Source organism: Curcuma longa, chromosome 10, assembly GCF_044706935.1.
Source record: "Curcuma longa cultivar G26 ecotype Majalengka, Jawa Barat chromosome 10, ITB_CL_G26_1.1, whole genome shotgun sequence".
NCBI lineage: Eukaryota > Viridiplantae > Streptophyta > Magnoliopsida > Zingiberales > Zingiberaceae > Curcuma > Curcuma longa.
This window is the reverse complement of record NC_133870.1, coordinates 7,207,542-7,224,185: the sequence shown is the minus strand read 5'-3', so window position 1 is coordinate 7,224,185 and position 16,644 is coordinate 7,207,542. Positions and strand designations below refer to the sequence as shown.

General features: G+C 40.9%; 3 protein-coding genes across 4 annotated transcripts; 2 read left to right on the top strand and 1 right to left on the bottom strand.

The window, feature by feature from the left end:
- Window positions 1-1,246: 1,246 nt before the first annotated feature.
- On the top strand, window positions 1,247-3,664 carry LOC141836525 (RNA polymerase sigma factor sigE, chloroplastic/mitochondrial-like). Its single transcript, XM_074724037.1, has 5 exons — window positions 1,247-1,910; window positions 2,269-2,415; window positions 2,632-2,868; window positions 2,944-3,201; window positions 3,278-3,664. The coding sequence occupies exons 1-5, from the start codon at window positions 1,287-1,289 to the stop codon at window positions 3,470-3,472; spliced, it is 1,461 nt and encodes a 486-aa protein (XP_074580138.1). The 5' UTR covers window positions 1,247-1,286; the 3' UTR covers window positions 3,473-3,664.
- Window positions 3,665-3,906: 242 nt separating this feature from the next.
- Window positions 3,907-8,307, bottom strand: LOC141836527 (putative protein phosphatase 2C 52). The gene is made up of 9 exons (XM_074724040.1): window positions 8,135-8,307; window positions 7,613-7,870; window positions 6,804-6,931; window positions 6,632-6,730; window positions 6,368-6,526; window positions 5,682-5,768; window positions 5,327-5,418; window positions 4,647-4,721; window positions 3,907-4,297 (listed from the first exon to the last, which is right to left on the bottom strand). Exons 2-9 carry the CDS (start codon window positions 7,717-7,719, stop codon window positions 4,094-4,096), a joined length of 951 nt encoding a protein of 316 aa, XP_074580141.1. The 5' UTR covers window positions 7,720-7,870; window positions 8,135-8,307; the 3' UTR covers window positions 3,907-4,093.
- Window positions 8,308-9,624: 1,317 nt separating this feature from the next.
- On the top strand, window positions 9,625-16,363 carry LOC141836526 (sphinganine C4-monooxygenase 1-like). 2 transcript variants are annotated; one of them, XM_074724039.1, is made up of 3 exons: window positions 9,625-9,906; window positions 15,114-15,320; window positions 15,740-16,363. In XM_074724039.1, exons 1-3 carry the CDS (start codon window positions 9,661-9,663, stop codon window positions 16,298-16,300), a joined length of 1,014 nt encoding a protein of 337 aa, XP_074580140.1. In that variant the 5' UTR covers window positions 9,625-9,660; the 3' UTR covers window positions 16,301-16,363. The 2 variants fall into 2 exon arrangements, with proteins under 2 accessions (XP_074580140.1, XP_074580139.1); XM_074724038.1 differs by lacking the exons at window positions 15,114-15,320; window positions 15,740-16,363 and adding exons at window positions 12,131-12,236; window positions 12,334-12,872 and having other exon boundaries at window positions 9,625-10,368.
- Window positions 16,364-16,644: the final 281 nt, after the last annotated feature.

Below are 16,644 nucleotides of genomic sequence, written 5' to 3'. Positions count from 1 at the left end.
AATAATTTCAAGGAATGGAAAAGAAGCAAACGAGACCTAGTTAAATTGTTGAAACTAGATCCAAAAACACTCACACTCCTCCGGCGACTACTCCCCTTGCGACAAGGGACTTGCAGAGGCTAAGGATCGCATGGCCGGAGCCTTGAATCACTCTCGCTCGAGCTTCGCTTCCTCCGCGAGGCTCACAACAGTTGCCACCGCCGACTCCCCAATGCTCTTCCCCACCACATCCTCTGACTCCATCACACTTTACCGCGACGTCGGATCGATCAGAGCCCGAACTCAAACTGTTGTTAGAGCAACGAGATTTCCGGCGATCTTCGGTGGAAGGGGATCATCCGGATGCGATCTGCATTGCTAGTACTCAGCACGGCTCTTCCGCAGAAGGCGGCGGATGATAGAGCCCGTAGCGTTGCTTGAGAGAGAAGAAAGGCATGGGCCATCCTTTTTATAGGCTCCATCAATGAGGAAGTGAAGATACTGACACACACCCACTACACCGAACCTCGGTCCGGAGTGGAGAAAACTTGTGGGTCCAACTTAAACAGCGTCTGAAAGCCAAACGTCCAAGCGTGTAAGTGGAAGTTTAAGACAAAAAGAAACCAATCGAGGATTGCTGGATAGATGAAATTACGAAATTAACCTCCAAATAAATTGTAGATATTTCGAAATGTGTTGAAGCGTAAAAAAATATTAATAAATTGAGAAGCACTAATAGAAATTTGTTGATTGTATTTATTGATGAAACCATGAAGTATTTAAATATATTATTATTATGCTTTCATGAATCTCAATCCATCCAATTTATTTAGTACAAAATATACTAGAACATTCTATTTGCTTCTAACTTATATTTTTTATTATTTTAAATTGATTAATGGGCATTTGTATTTGATTGAAAATTTTAAAAAACCATAAAAATTACCTCAATTTCTAATGGCTTGCGACGCTTTACGTGGACCGTCGGGCCCACCGACTCTTTGTTACGCTGGAAATATTCCTAACTAATTGGGATCTTCCACGCGTCCACTTCGCCAACCACGGAGCCCAAACATATCTCGCTCCTTTTCGTGCTTCTCTTCTCGCCACGTCTCCGCCTCCCATCATCCCGTTCCCGCCGTCCGATTTCCTGCGTGGAATGATGAAGGCCGTTCGATCGAATAGCAGTCCTCTATAATACGGGCTTTGCTTTTTCACCCGGCGATTCACCGCCTCAGAATTCCACCGGAGAGTGATCGGAGAGCAACATTACTGCCGTCGAAGCCACACCGAATTCGCGTGTTTCCATGGGAATTGTCGCCGTTCCCAGCTCAGCCTCCCGATCGGCGTTCGGAAGCGGCGGCGGATTCGCGGTCCGCCGCTCGCAGCCGCTACGGCGACCTTTCGTCGTCTTATCCTTCAAAGGCGGACCCGTCCCCAAGTGCTCCGAAGCCGTCGTCTCCCCTCCCGTCAAGGAGGCGAAGAAGAGTCCCGGGAAACGGTCCAAGAGACGGAAGGGCGCCGTGGTCTCCGCCGACGCGGTCGCTCCTTCCGCCGACGCTTGCGCCAGAGATCCAGGATACGACGAGGTCGCCGCCGCTCTTGAGAACATCTACAAGCTAAGCCCGGCCGATGTCTCGGACTGGGAGGCGAAGGGGGTGGGGAATGTGGTTAGGAACAAGAAGAAGAGGGTGAAGAGGTTAGGTCTTGAAGAAAGAGTGCGTTTGAGGCAGCGAGAGGAGGAGGAGGAGAGCGTGGAGGCGAAGAAGAGAGGTCGGAGGAGGGATTTGGAAGAGGATGTGGAAACATTAGTGAGGGAGTACTCCATCTCCACCGATTTGAGCAGCTTGGATTGGAAGAGAGTGAAGATACCACCAGTTCTTAGCTCGGCTGAGCACACATGGCTTTTCGAGCTGATGCAACCCACGAAGGTAACACTTTACCTTTGGCTCTTTGGTTTAATTCTTGCCTCGTCTTGATGGATGGTTGGATTTAAACACAACTGGTTGCTGTATGTATCTCCATGATTATGATTTCAAGTACTGATCAGTACAAGTCAGTGTGGCTGAAATACATCCTTCTAGTTCTTGTCTTATTTGATCAGTGATTGAACTTTCAGAATAGTTATTGAGTTCATCCATTTTGACATTTTGATTTGAACAATGAGAAATTGCAAATAAATATTGTAACCTTTTATTTTATTCAGAGTAGTTATAAACATTGATTAAGATTGCTAAGTTTCTCTTCTGGGGATCATTGATTAAGATTGCTAAGTTTCTTCTACAATAGCCAATAATGCAAGTGAAGGAGGGATTGTCTAAGGATCTGAACAGGGAACCAACCGATGGTGAGCTAGCAAATGCAGTGAACATGAGTGTTCTACAATTAAGAAGACATTTAGCGGTTGGCCAAGCAGCAAGGAACAAGTTAATCAAGGTACCCATTTTATTTTCAAGATAACTGCAGATTGACAGAATGCTCATAGATCACATGAAACTACTTACAACTATTATCTTCATGATTATAACTATGCAATTACCTTTTTAAAGTTTTTTTTCATGATTGAATAGCATTTTAACTCAAGTTTAACTATTTAGCTATGTTATTGAGCATTTCGACCAGATAATGGGCATCTAATTCATACTTTTGCAGCACAACCTTCGACTGGTTTTATTTGTTATCAACAAGTATTATCCAGAGATTGCAACTGGACATAAATTCCAAGAATTTTGTCAAGCGGGTGTCACAGGGCTCATGACTGCCATCGATCGGTTTGAACCCAAGCACGGCTTCCGTCTGTCCACATACGGCCTCTTTTGGATCCGACATTCCATTATCCGATCGATGACGCTTGCAAGCTTCACAAAAGTTCCTTTTGGGATTGAGTCGGTATGATCACACTGCTATATCACTGTCTTGAATTTGCAACGAATTAGGTTTGGAATAAATTTCCTGATCACGCAGGTCAGACAAGAAATCCAAAAGGCCAAACTGGAACTATCCTTCGAGCTGGGAAGACAACCTACCCAGAAAGAGATAGCCGAACGAGTAGGAATCTCACTGGAAAGATACAATGATGTTGTCAAGGCATCAAAACCAGTGTTTTCGCTCAATGGAAAGCATATTGTAACACAAGAAGAATACATCAATGGTATTACTGATCTAGATGGAGGTGACAAACGCAGACAACCTGCACTTCTACGACTAGCTCTTGACGATGTGGTAAGTTTTTTTAAAACACTTTCAAAACCACACCAGCTTAGTGGGTGAGTAATCAGAAACTCGTTCAATTCTTCAGCTAGATTCACTGAGGCCAAAGGAAAGCTTGGTGATGCGACAGAGATATGGGTTGGATGGCAGGGGAGAAAGGACCTTGGGAGAGATTGCAGGGAATCTTAATATATCAAGAGAGATGGTCAGGAAGCATGAACTGAAGGCACTCCTTAAGTTGAAGCATCCAACTCGAGTCGACTACCTTCGTCGATACATTTGACCAACAATTCTGTATATTTGTAGCATGCATACATGTACATAAGATAGCTATTTTTAAGATTAAGTGATGAATCTTTGTATCATACCCACAGAGACGAAAAAAGACAAGAATTTAACCTAAGGATACGTTCAATTCATGTAAAATATGTAATTAGTGTAAATATTTTTTGGAAGAAACTTTTTACAGGGAAAATCGATTACTTTCTATTTATTTTGCTGATAGAATAATATATTCCAACTTCATCTGATTAATTCATCAACCTGATTTTCACATTATTTAATTCAAATTCTAATTCTCTTATTACACCGTACCCTTAGGTTTCCATGCTCTTCATGCACGCAATTCTTGATAGCACTATCAACATAGCTGAATTAGTTGGGGTGAAGGGCAGCTAGGATTCAGAAAAGGGGTTGATGTCTTGGAAAACAGAGAAATAGACTCGAAAAAAGCAGACATTCAATCAAATAATCATCAAAATGTTTCAGGGTTCTCTTTTAACTCGAAAAATTAATAATGAATGAAGCTAGGAAAACAGAGTAATAGACTCGAGAAAAACCTTAATGCTTGGCTGGTGCAGCACAATATCTGATATGCAAAATTAGGCATGCTTTGATTTTCATCTCAACCGCCATCTTGAGAGCCTCCACATGGAACTTGTTGATCTTGAGTAGAGGATGGAGGATAATCGACATCCATTCTGTCGTGAAGAAATCGAACGACAATGCATGTAATGTTGTCCGAACTACCACGTGCGAAGGCGGTCTCTGTTAATTTCCTAGCAGCAGCTTCAGGTTCCTCTTCCATTCTCACAAGAGAAACTGCATCCTACAGGGTTGGAAAAGAACACACAAACGTTGAAATTAGCAACGAACAATGCGCTAGCACTGCCTACTGTAAACCAACCCACACGGATACATTGGAATAAAAGACAAACATGTTATGATGAGGAGGACTTCATGAAGCACAAGGCAATAGAGGATACAATTCATCTTCAAATACGCATTTTTCATGCTTTATTAATGCTAACCTTAGGATTAACAAAGCAATTATAGACTAGAAGTGGAATTAGAATATGAAGAGAGGTATGGCCAATGACAAGCTCCCTGAATTTAGCAGAAGAACTGAAAATAGCTAACAATACTCTGTAAATATTTATTGAGAAAGCAGATCTAACCTCGTTTGGCACGACATCCCAAAGCCCATCACTGGCCAAAACCAGAAATTCCAAGTCTTCATCCACCACTTGTTCCTGACAGAAGGACAGAGACATTTTGTGGAACTTGTCAGGTAAAATTGTGTCTTTGCAAGTGCATCGAATCTAATAGATTGCTATGAGTTCTACAGGTAGATAGTGCCTCTGTAAAATAACAGAGATTTATGAAGCATACAATGTAATATAGCATACAAACGGCTTGGAGGTTAATTTATGATTCTGTGAAGATCAACATTGTCACTAGTATACTAAACTTTAAAGTGAATCCTGTTTTGTTACCCCAGCATGCCACACTTGGATGGGCTTCAGTCTTTGCAATCATATATTACCCTTTTCTTTTCTTCTCGCAGAGCCTTCCCTCCAACTTACACGCAGATCCTCCCCTCCATCATCATCTCTCTGGTCTGCGCCAAGACAGAGGCCTCTCTCTCTCTCTCTCTCTCTCTCTCATGGAAGGTCATGTCTGCCCTATTCTACACTCCCCTTGCTGCCAGTCTGCCTGCCTATGCTCGGTGTGGGTAATCAGTTTGTTATTATTATATTAGACAATATCGGGGCCATAAAATGTGTGAACCAATCTTATAGAGCTAATAGACCATGAGGGAGAGTTTCAGCCAAGTTTCTGTAGTACAATGGAATACCTGAATCTCCGGCTCTGCTAGAACAAATTGTTTCAGAAGGCGGTTGCCAAATGCTCGAGACATTGCTAATATGCCTCCGACCCTCCAGGTACCTACAAATTCACGCAATCAACCCAAGACAATTTCTCAATCGGAATGCAACCCATTTCCCTCGAAAAATAATCATTGTGCAATTAATTCACTGATTTAAGGAAGAAATATCACATTGCAGGATAAAGAAGCAGGAACCTCTCTGATAATACTTAAAGAACTGGTTTAGGTGATTGTGATTAACCCCCAAATCGCAAAACTACTAAACTTGTAAACATAATGACAATATCAGAAAGGCATATTTCCAAAATGCTGGTAGACTTACCAGCCCACATGACAACTCCTCCAGCATCCTCAATTCTCTTGCGCTCATCGCTTCTATTGGGCTTGTGATCATCAGAGAGAGGAATTGCTACAACCAAGAATTATTTACTTTAACAGTTTGTGAAGGACAGATATTTTACATTGTCAAGTCAAGAGAGAAGCGAAACATGAAACTGAAAGATAAAATAAAAAGTGAGAAAAGAAGTGCATTACACACTGTAGCATATAGTAACTATAGAATTGATTCATCTTTGTTAACTATAGAATTTATTTTATCATTTAGAACATGCCCAGAACTATTTTAGCCAATAGCACGCTAAGATAGTAACAAGTTCAACCCATAAAGAAATGAATTAATTCAACTACTTATAATGATATATCCCTTATTAAAATTTCTGGAAAGAGATAACTAAAAGAATCAGTTTCAGCCACGGAATTGACAAAGTTACTTTAAAGCACCAATTAATCAGGTTCCAAAGCAATGATTAAAAAACAAAACCAATGTCAATCCTTCTAGGACCTGCAGAGGGACATGTTAACCTTGCCTTCATCTGACGTCCCATTTTATGACTAGCTCTATAACTCGTACATTCTTTGTTGCGCATGTTGACAAAACAAATCAAATCTTTTTGAAACCATACTTCCAACAAAAAGTCAGGAAAAAAGAAGGATCGGATTATAAGTCACCTTTTCCACCCTTACATATTACAGCACGTGAATCACCGACATTAGCTACAAATAATTGTTTGTCAATCAAAACTGCAGTAGAGGCTGTAGAACCATCATCTCTAGTGGTATTGCTTTCAGAAGCTAAGAAGTCTGAATCAGTTCTTTTAAATATCTCACCTGTAAATTTACAGAAGAAAGCTCAACGAATTGAAAATGGCTGCACAGAAAACTGCCTAAAGAATGCTACAATATGCATAAGCAACTTGACAAGATTGTTAGTACTTATTGCAACTTTTGTATCCACCATGAATAATGGATGCTTTGTTAGGTTGTTGAACAGGTGTTCCTTCAAATATTCAGAAGCACGTGGACCACCATGTCCTGTATTAGAAATCGTCTACATGACAATACTCCATGCTCAATCTAGAAATAAAAATTATATAATGAACAAAACCATCAAATATCCCAAAAAGGCCGATCAATTTTCCATCAATTTCAGCTGACTTATGATCATAGTTATCCTCCATGCTTGGTCTTTTCCCCTTAAAGCTAGCATATCCACAGTGCCAACGAGCATCCACACTGCAAATGATCCTCAAAATGAAATATAAATAAGATATCTAGACAAGATTCTTATTCTAATGAATTTCCAGCACAGATACAGTGAAATATGCTAATCCAGTAGAATCGAGGTCAGGTAATAGAAATTTACTGCCGGTAGTGACTCAAAAAACCAAAAAAAAAAAAACAGATAAAGACCGCAACAGTTCTTGCTCTCAACTTGTAGTGCCCATATGTCCTTCCTCTGTGAGCCCCTAGTAAAGGCAATACCACTGGCCAAAAAAAGGTAATGACAACAAGCCATGAATCCCAAGTATTTGGGTTTCACCACATGCATTTTATCCCACAATTGAACTCTAATAGTGCTAGCAATATCTAGATACTCAAATCATTTCTACTTACATTATATAGAGTTTTTTTGTCTTCCCTCTACTCCTCAAACTCAACTCTGATCATTACAACGTGTCTAATATAGATTATCTTAAAATATGTTATACCATTTCAACATATTTTCTTTCATTCTATCATTGAACTAAACATAATTATCCTAGATAGTACTAACTTTGCTTTTATCTTTTCTAGTAACCTCACACATCCATCTCAATGTACTCATTGCTGTGAAATTAAAGTTTGCACACACTAATTCCTAAATGCGTAATCACATATCAAATGGAGAAAAAAATCCATTGATTTACAGCCAACCTTTCCCATCTTCCACTTGCATAATTACTATTTACTTCGTGATCCTTTTCAGGCGATACATTGTCAGCAGCTCCACGCTCCAAAGCTAGACCTGAATCCACCATCATCGTTGCACGTCTCAAGACAAAATTCTTATCTCAAGGAGGATCCAAGCCCTCTTTCCACCCTTGTTCCTTTGAAGTCGAACGTTCCGGGTTCTTCGTGCGATTGACAAAGCCGTTTAAGTCAGCATTATATACCATCTAACTTGCTGAGCACCTGCCGTACAAGGACATCACGCAACAAAACAAGAATGAGACAGTTCACAAATGCAATGTTTAGTGAGAGAGGAAAGGAAGAGAGCACTCTCTTCTTTTTTCCCCTTCAAAAATTCCACCTTTAAAACATCAATTCTAGTCATCATAAACAGCAGGCTCTTTTCGATCATAATTTAAACAACGAAACTACAGAAATAGGAGAAAATTTATAGAAAGGATGCCAGATACCAATCAAATCTAAACGACAGGACAGAAAGGCAGTCACCCGTATACAATCTCCCGAGCTAAGAACTCCTCGATCCGAGGCCGAGCGCGTAGATCGGAAAGCGGAGAATGAGGCCGCCGGGGGCAGATCGTCGTGACGGCGATCGGCGAAATCGAAGGAAGAGAGGAAAAGGGGGAGATCGGGGAGAAGGTGGTGGTTCCTTTTGGACTCGGTTCTAGTTTTAGCTCGAAATAATAGGCTTCGTGTGGATCGGCACGAGGCAAACCGAGAACGTGGCAAGGCAAGTGCGCGACAGTAGCCGCCGTAGCGTACCGGTATATCGATTTCCGTACCAGTAAATTTCCGAAATCTCCCCGTTATACGATGTACACCTTAATAATTAAATATCGTGAATTCCAGACTTAAAAGCATTTCTATCAATTTATCACTACCAATTAAGTTCAGGTACAAAAATAAAATCCGTTTTAATTGCTACAAGAATTATCTTTTTGTACAAAATAAATAAATCTAGAGAGTTCTCTTTATTCTCAGCCTTTTTTTTAAATACACATTAATGAACCTTTCATTTCGACTTTCCTCTCAGCTGATAGATCATTAAACGGTTTTAATTAATTAATTAATACAAATCATGAATCATTATTAATCCGAATCTTCCTACGCAATTTAAGTGTCTGTCGCATGGATAATCACCATGAAACAACTCCATTATATATTTTTAATAAAAAACATGTAAATCGAAAAAGTATCATAATGAAGCCCAAAAAATAATTAAAAAATCAAAAATAAAATTGAGAAAGTAGTGTTGCAACATAAAGAAGGGAAATCGGATGATCCATTACGTTAACTTATTCAATGCAATCCTGATCCTCGCCCTCAAGCTCCGCTAGGAAGTCGCCATTTAGTCGGAATAATAATGAAGCCCAAAAAATAATTTAAAAAAATCAAAAATAAAATTGAGAAAGTAGTGTTGAGAAGGGAAGACAAATCGTATGATCCATTACGTTAACTTATTCAATGCAATCCTGATACGAATGGCTACGCGTCTCTCCCACGTGGTCAACCTTCCTTTCACCGCTCGCCCCGCTTCCGTCCGATCTACACGTTGCCGCCGTAACCAGCTGCTATTCTCACCCCGCACCACCATTCCGAGCCCACCGCCTCACGGCTTGCTTCCCACTGCGACGCCTGGATCCCGGATCCCCATCGTGTCAAATTAAAAATTGTAAAAAAAAACTGGGTAGCAATAACAGCCCGCTCTGGACGCCACCTCGAAATCTCTATCTGCACCAATGATTGCGCCACGTGCCGTCCCAAATCCCATCTCGGCCGTCCACGTCGCGGGTGGTCCTCTCAAACGGCGTCATGAAGGTGGTGCTCAATCGGCGTGTCGTGGAGAATCTAACGGTGTACATTTGTCCACAGCCCCTTTTTCTTTTCCTCTTAACTAATTCGTGTCGAGTTTTTGCCTCTTTCCTTTTCCTTCTCGTCCTTCTCCTTCTCCTTCTCCTTCTCCTTCTTTGCTTCTTTTAAAGCGTTCGAATACATTGTACCATTGTGGCGAAACCATGGTGGGCGACGACGAGCCCCGTTCGAAGAGCGCGGGGGAAGGTGGCATCCTTCTAGAAAACGAAACTCAGGACGTACACAAGAAGCCGGTGTCCGCTCGCCGACGGCGGATCGAGCTCTGTCGCGCCGGGTCCGTCGGAGTCAAACGCCCCAAGGATCCGTCAGAAGGCGGTTCGATGTCATCGTCTCCGCCAGATCGCGATGCTGACGACGGGCTCATCGGGATCCTGGCCGTCGGCGGGGATGCTCCAGAGAAGCGGAAGGGGTCGCCTCGGGTCGCGGTTCATTCTCACGGGGCTGTTTCGGTAATTGGGCGGAGGCGGGATATGGAGGACGCGGTCTCGGTGGCGCCGGAGTTCGCAGCGCCCTCTGGCCACGACTTCTTCGGGGTGTACGACGGCCATGGAGGCGCAGGGGTGGCGAATCTGTGCCGGGAGCGGCTCCACGTCGTTCTGTCTGAGGAGGTGGCGGCCGGGGGGTGGCCGCGGGTGGAGGGTCGGTGGAGGGATGTCATGTCGGCCAGTTTCTCGAGGTTGGATGAGGAGGTGGAGGCGATGGCACGGGGCGAGTCGTCAGATAGGACGATGGGATCGACAGCGGTGGTGACCGTGGTGGGGACGAACCGGATCGTGGTGGCCAACTGCGGCGACTCAAGGGCCGTGCTCTGCCGAGGCGGTGCCGCCGTGCCCCTCTCCTTCGACCACAAGGTAAAGCTTCTACGTACTGCCTTTTTTTTATCTAAATGTCCTCCTTATATTATATGTTAACCATTATACATGTGTTTCTCATGGGAGATGGTAATGCGCGAAGAAAAAAATAAGATGACTTCTTTTTCTCCATGAGATTAGTGTTCAAAGTAAATTTATTACTGCAATGTTCTTAACTAAATACATAGCATGTTCTTGATTGATGAGTTTCCTTACTGTTCTTCACACTATTCAAAAAATTTGAATCTGGTTTTGGGTTGCGGTGATATTGGTCCCAATGAGGAACCATGTTGATTGTATTCACTAATTTGGGAATTGAATACTGTAATCCACTCAACAAATGGCTCATGCTCTTGGCCACTGGCTCTCTTTTGAACTCATAAAGATGAAGCCTTTTTGTTGTTTGCATTTGCATTTCTTAGGTAACTTTCTACTTGTTTTCTAGCGTAGAAGTAATTTCTTTCTATATTACCAAAGAAATCAATTAATGGGGCATGTGGTTGCTGTTTCTATTCTGTCATATCACGAGTGATTTCAAAATTATTGTTTGGGGAGATTCGAGATAGAGTTCATGTGATATGAGGTAAATTTACTAGCAGAGTCCAGCAGTCATGTGATATGAGTAAAGAAATTTAGGAAAATTCGTAAATACGCCGTATGGACGGTTGCAGTGTGCAGTCCATCAAATCTAGAACTCATTTAAGGTGCCACATGCTAGATGAATGTTTAATATCTTGCATGGTAAACATGGAAGTATTTACTAGTCTTTTGTGAGAACCTAAATGCCTGCCCATTGAAAGCCTTGGGCACTTTGAATTTGACATGTGGCATTTTATTAATGAGGTTTTTTCTTGCCTTGTTATACCACTTTTTAAAAAGAGACTTATAAGACTTGGCTAACTTGGATAATGATGAGTTGATAATTGCCACATATTTAGGCGTTTTTATGACCTTTTGTATGACGGCGGGTGGCAAAGAGAATCCTTTCTTGTTCAGGAGGGGTCAAACATCAGAGTCTGGTTTTCTCATATCTGTGTGTGGTCCAGGTCAAAATACTTTGGAGCCTTAGGGACAGGAAAATCCATTCTGTCCGAAGGGGCAGTAATCTAGAACCACTGAACTTCATGAACTCCATTCTTAAATACAATTTAAGAAGTCTCCCCACTTGAGTTCTGTCTCAATTTTTTATTAGATTTGGCTTCCTCTTCTGATTGTTTAAACAAACAATCAGAACTTGAAGAACTTAGCCTCGTTTCCTGTTCTTGTAATAATCCTTCTCTCATGTTAAGACAGTTGCATGTGTAGTTCCAGCAGTAGTCTAACCTCGATTTCACTGTAGAAAATCTAGCAAGTTAAGTTGATGAGATAGTACAAACTGATCCGGCTTTCAACTCGTCCCTTTGTTCTTCCTGTGAAGTTTAATCCACCAACATGCTACTTAATTGTGCACATGCATTATCCTGAAAATCACCCTTATCTGTAAACAAGTAGGATTTTTAAAAGGCTTTTTGTCTGTCCCTCAACATGGATGAAATGATTTCTCAGGGTTCCGGTACACTCACGTTCAGAACAATATTTTTCTTGCGATATAAAACTAACAAGTACTTACTAGCAGATTGTTTCTTAGACTACAGTGTTTGTTAGTTACTGCATAGATCGTCTGTAAATTCTGAAGTGACAAATTGTTGATAAGATACTTGTCATTCAAATAATCCATCCGAGTGTCTTCATTTGTTGGTCTCATGTTACTTCCCATGCATAGGCTGATAGACCAGATGAGATCGAAAGAGTTGAGGCAGCTGGAGGTAGGGTGATCAATTGGGAAGGCTATCGTGTTTCTGGTGTCCTTGCCACTTCCAGATCTATTGGTATGTTTCTTACTTGGAATAGGATACTAGTATGTAACATGTTACATGGGTGTGAATCTGAATGAAGATTATGGATGGTTGCTCATTGCATTTACAGGGGACTACTACCTGAAGCCATTTGTGATATCAAAACCAGATGTGACTGTGACCGAAAGGACCGACAAGGATGAGTTCCTCATCCTAGCCAGTGACGGTTTATGGGACGTGGTCTCGAACGAATCGGCATGCAGGATTGCGAGGCAATGCCTCAATGGGAGGACAGCGAAGATGTTTCCTGATGCGGTCGGCGGATCGACCCCCACCGAGGCCGCCGCTCTACTGACTAAGCTCGCCATCTTGCGAGGGAGCGAAGACAACATCAGCGTGGTGGTCGTGCAGCTGAAACGACTCCGCATCAAGGTGCCACATTCATGATTAGAGCAACTCGAATTAATCGTGTCTTGTGTCTGGATCTCTTGGTGCCAATTTGTTTACAAGTCCTGAGTAAACTAATTAACGTGGGGTGATGCATAGACACAACTACGAATAGGTGCGGAATGATGTATGTAATGATTGAGGCGCACATCTAACTTTTGTAATTATTTAGCACGATATTTTTGTTTATAATGACTACGATATACAGCCACATTTCTCTTATGGAAAAAGATAATAGTTTCTCTTTTTTATCATCTTCTTGTTTTAGTTTTGATATAGCAAAGATATAAGATTTTAATCTTCATTGAATCATATAAAATATTTGATTCAACTATTCATTTTGTTTATAATTCTTTCTATATCCTTCTTTCGTATATATATACTTTAATTGCTATTTATTAGCTGAGTTGTAACTGAGTGGTATAAGAGTGATAGATTTGTAATAATAAAATAAGATTCGAATCTCTATGAGTATATATTCTTGAGGAATTAGTTCTTGTCATATAGGAAGTCGTTCGGTATTGTGATTTACTTTTCTTTTTTACAAGGTTTTGGGCAGATAGTGGAGGAGCATTTAGGATGAGTACCTAGGGCTATGGTACAATAGTTAGGCCTTCCATTATGGTCGAGAACTGCTATTACAAGTAGTCCTATACCTTTGATCATGAAATATCGATTGCTTGTTGAACTTGCAAATCATGTGAAAGAAAGATACTCCAAATTTGGAGGGTCAAAAAGTTTCATAAAGCATTCTTTATGGAAAAAAATGTGAGTGAAAGATTTCACTGAAATTGAATTTGATCCGTGAATCTAAGAAATAGTGAGTGACTCTCAATATCTCTCTCAATTCAACGATCCAGGATTTGAATTGATATCTCTTTATTGATATTTATACCTCCTCCGCACAAAGATTGTATTTCAACAAGAAATTTATTTATTTATGATATCTGATATGTTAAATTAAGCATCCCAATTGAAATTTATTTATTTACAATATATGATGTGTTAAGTTAAGCATCCATCGCTAAAGGGTTAAAGTGTCCAACTCATAATTAATAAAAATTCATAGATTCAATTGCTACTAGATGCATGGAATGTTACACATTCTGTGTAAATTATTCCACATAATTGTTTTTGGTTCACGTCAATGGATCGCAAATATCAAATACTTCATTCAATTATTGGCCCCATTTAATTAATACACAATGTCATTAAATTAATTAATGACTAAACTTATATTAATTAATTCACAAAATTCGCTTTATAAACTGTATTGATGAATCATACGATGAATTCAGCTCGTGACATTAATATATATACACACATTTTTTCAGTGTCATTAAATAGCACCTCCGACCTTATTGCTCGGCTCATAAATGGTCGGCGCTGAAAAAGAATGGTCTAATATAATATGCGATAAAAAATTTTCATTTAAAAAAACCCAGAAATAATTAAAATTAATTTTTTTTCCCAAATATTAATGAACGAGTGGAAGTCATACACGGCACGAGATGCGGCGTTGATGCCGAAGACATTTATTGGTCTCACCTGCTTCATCTGCAAAACCAGCAATCATAACTGCAATTGGTCAACTTTTATGCTGACTTGTATAGTGGCTATAAGCTACATTGACTTTGTGTTTTGGTCAATGGCCTTAATGGAGGTGGTAATGTTTGGATGGATCACGCAGCAAGGTTAGTGTCGTACACGGATTTTATAAATTTCTAATATATAAATTTGGATCAATTACTTGAAAATAGATGATCTGATATTAAAAAGTTTATGTCAAAGTTTGTGTCAAGGATTTCATAAATTTTTAATATATAAATTTGAATTCAATTAATCTTGAAAATAGATGATTTTTATATTTAATATGTAATTCAACTATCTCAATACCACCACGTCTCCTATCAAATCAATAGACTACTTTAAAAAAAAAAACTAATTCAAGAAATCACATCTAAGTCCTTGTAAGTATTGAGAACGTTCTTTCTATAGTCTCAACTTGACAAAAAAAATATAATTACGATTATATAGAGGGGTCTTCATGTAACTTGGCACTTAGAGTAGAAAAAGAATTGTTGAATATTTCACTGTAAAAGACATATTTTTATATTTATAACGTGTATCACTTTTCGACAATAAAAGATATTATTGTATTAAATTTGTAAATGATAAAATCCTACAAAATCGCATAAAATTATATTAAATCAAATTAAATAAACTGATACTTGACTAAATGTTTTAAAATTTCATCCTCCTCCCTGTTCTCTTCTGTTCTGTTCACAGCAGTAGAGTTCGCTGGTCTATAAATGCATGCGAAGCAAATCAACTGCCCCACACCACAAACATCATCTGCTTCTTCTCATTGGCCCCAAACAGACCTTGAAACTTCTTCTCCCTGTACGAACGCATCTTAATCGCAGCAATAAACTCATGGAGTTGTCCTTGGAAAGTGACGAGGCGATGCTAATGGCGATGCCCATCGTAGTTTACTGGCTCTACGCCGGGGTTTATGAGGCGCTGAGCTGCTTCAGCGGCCTGGACAGCTACAGGCTGCACCCCCGCAAGGAGGAGCAGAGCAACAACTTGGCGTCCAAGGCTGAGGTTGTTAAGGGGGTTCTCCTGCAGCAAGTCATTCAGGCCACCCTCACCCTCCTCCTCACCAAGGTCATCACTTCATCGTTTACCTTCTCTTTTCTTGAAAAACAAAAGAATCTAATATAAAACAGAATGACTTGTCTGGAAAGAAGATGCAAAGAGGTGTAGAATGATCAAGTTTTGTATACAGTTTTGCTGTATTTTTTTCGCCCTGGAGATTTGATATTAAATGTCATTAATGAGTCGGTTCTTAAATTGCTTCACCTGTCCCTGATGGCAAGAAGTGCTGACTGCGTAATGAATGGTGGTCGAATCGGCTCTGCTTCTTTCTGTACTGCCATTACTTCAGTGTTGACAAAACACTGACAAGTTCTTGTGCTATGAACGATGAAATTGCTGCTTTTATAGTTTTGTTTTTATGAATCTAAAATGTGGAATTTGTGATGTACAATTAATTAACCACTGCTCTACTCTGTTCTTCTCTGCAGTTGGCCGGCGATGACCCGAACCGCCACAAACCGGAGACCACCACCGCCGCCGCCGCCGCCAGATTCTTCGTCGCCATGGTCGTGTTCGACTCGTGGCAGTACTTCGTCCACAGGTGCATGCACCACAACAGGCTCCTCTACCGGAAGTTCCACTCGTGGCACCACCGCATCGTCGCCCCCTACGCCTTCGCGGCCCAGTACAACCACCCGGTCGACGGCGTGCTGACGGAGACCGTCGCCGGCGCGCTGGCCTACCTCGTGTCCGGGATGTCGCCAGCGACGGCGGCCGCCTTCTTCTGCTTCGCCACGGTGAAGGGGATCGACGACCACTGCGGGCTGCTGCTGCCGTGGAATCCCTTCCACCTGGTCTTCGGGAACAACGCGGCCTACCACGAGGTGCACCACCGGCGGCGCGGCGGGGGGAGCACGCATAATTACGCGCAGCCGTTCTTCGTGGCGTGGGACAAGATTATGGGCACGTATTTACCGTATGCGGTCGCGAAGAGGGAGGACGGGGCTGGATATGAAGTCAGGGTGGCGGAAAACAAGAAGACGGAGTAGTAGATGATGTTCATATTTCGTGTCTTGAAAATTAAGTGAAAGAAAAGGTTTAATTTATGGAGTTTTTAGGTTTTTTTTTCTTCTCCAAATGAAGTTTTCGTCCCATAATTAAGGATGTAAATGTCAAGTTTACTGTATATTTTTCTTAGTCATGAATGCCTCTCGTTATAAATGAACTCTAGAGGTATTTTTTAAACAGTGGATTTATATGAATTCATCCCTAGAAATATTAAATCAATAAGTGCAAAAAGACAAACCCATAAATAAAATATTATTGATGACCGAACCAATAATTTGCTAAAAAATAGGACTTCTCTGAAAATTGTTGCCTCTATTTAGCAAGG

What these genes read in the sequence shown, in the direction of transcription:
- LOC141836525 (XM_074724037.1), top strand. Translation starts at nt 1,287, where the DNA reads ATGGGAATTGTCGCCGTTCCCAGCTCAGCCTCCCGATCGGCGTTCGGA. An exon ending in AGCTGATGCAACCCACGAAG is followed by an intron (nt 1,911 to 2,268) that starts GTAACACTTTAC and finishes CTTCTACAATAG; the next exon opens with CCAATAATGCAAGTGAAGGA. An exon ending in GACTAGCTCTTGACGATGTG is followed by an intron (nt 3,202 to 3,277) that starts GTAAGTTTTTTT and finishes TCAATTCTTCAG; the next exon opens with CTAGATTCACTGAGGCCAAA.
- LOC141836527 (XM_074724040.1), bottom strand. Translation starts at nt 7,719, where the DNA reads ATGATGGTGGATTCAGGTCTAGCTTTGGAGCGTGGAGCTGCTGACAAT. An exon ending in CCTTTTTGGGATATTTGATG is followed by an intron (nt 6,731 to 6,803) that starts GTTTTGTTCATT and finishes TTTCTAATACAG; the next exon opens with GACATGGTGGTCCACGTGCT. An exon ending in AGGAGTTGTCATGTGGGCTG is followed by an intron (nt 5,419 to 5,681) that starts GTAAGTCTACCA and finishes GTGAATTTGTAG; the next exon opens with GTACCTGGAGGGTCGGAGGC.
- LOC141836526 (XM_074724038.1), top strand. Translation starts at nt 9,661, where the DNA reads ATGGTGGGCGACGACGAGCCCCGTTCGAAGAGCGCGGGGGAAGGTGGC. An exon ending in CCCTCTCCTTCGACCACAAG is followed by an intron (nt 10,369 to 12,130) that starts GTAAAGCTTCTA and finishes TCCCATGCATAG; the next exon opens with GCTGATAGACCAGATGAGAT. An exon ending in TGCCACTTCCAGATCTATTG is followed by an intron (nt 12,237 to 12,333) that starts GTATGTTTCTTA and finishes TTGCATTTACAG; the next exon opens with GGGACTACTACCTGAAGCCA.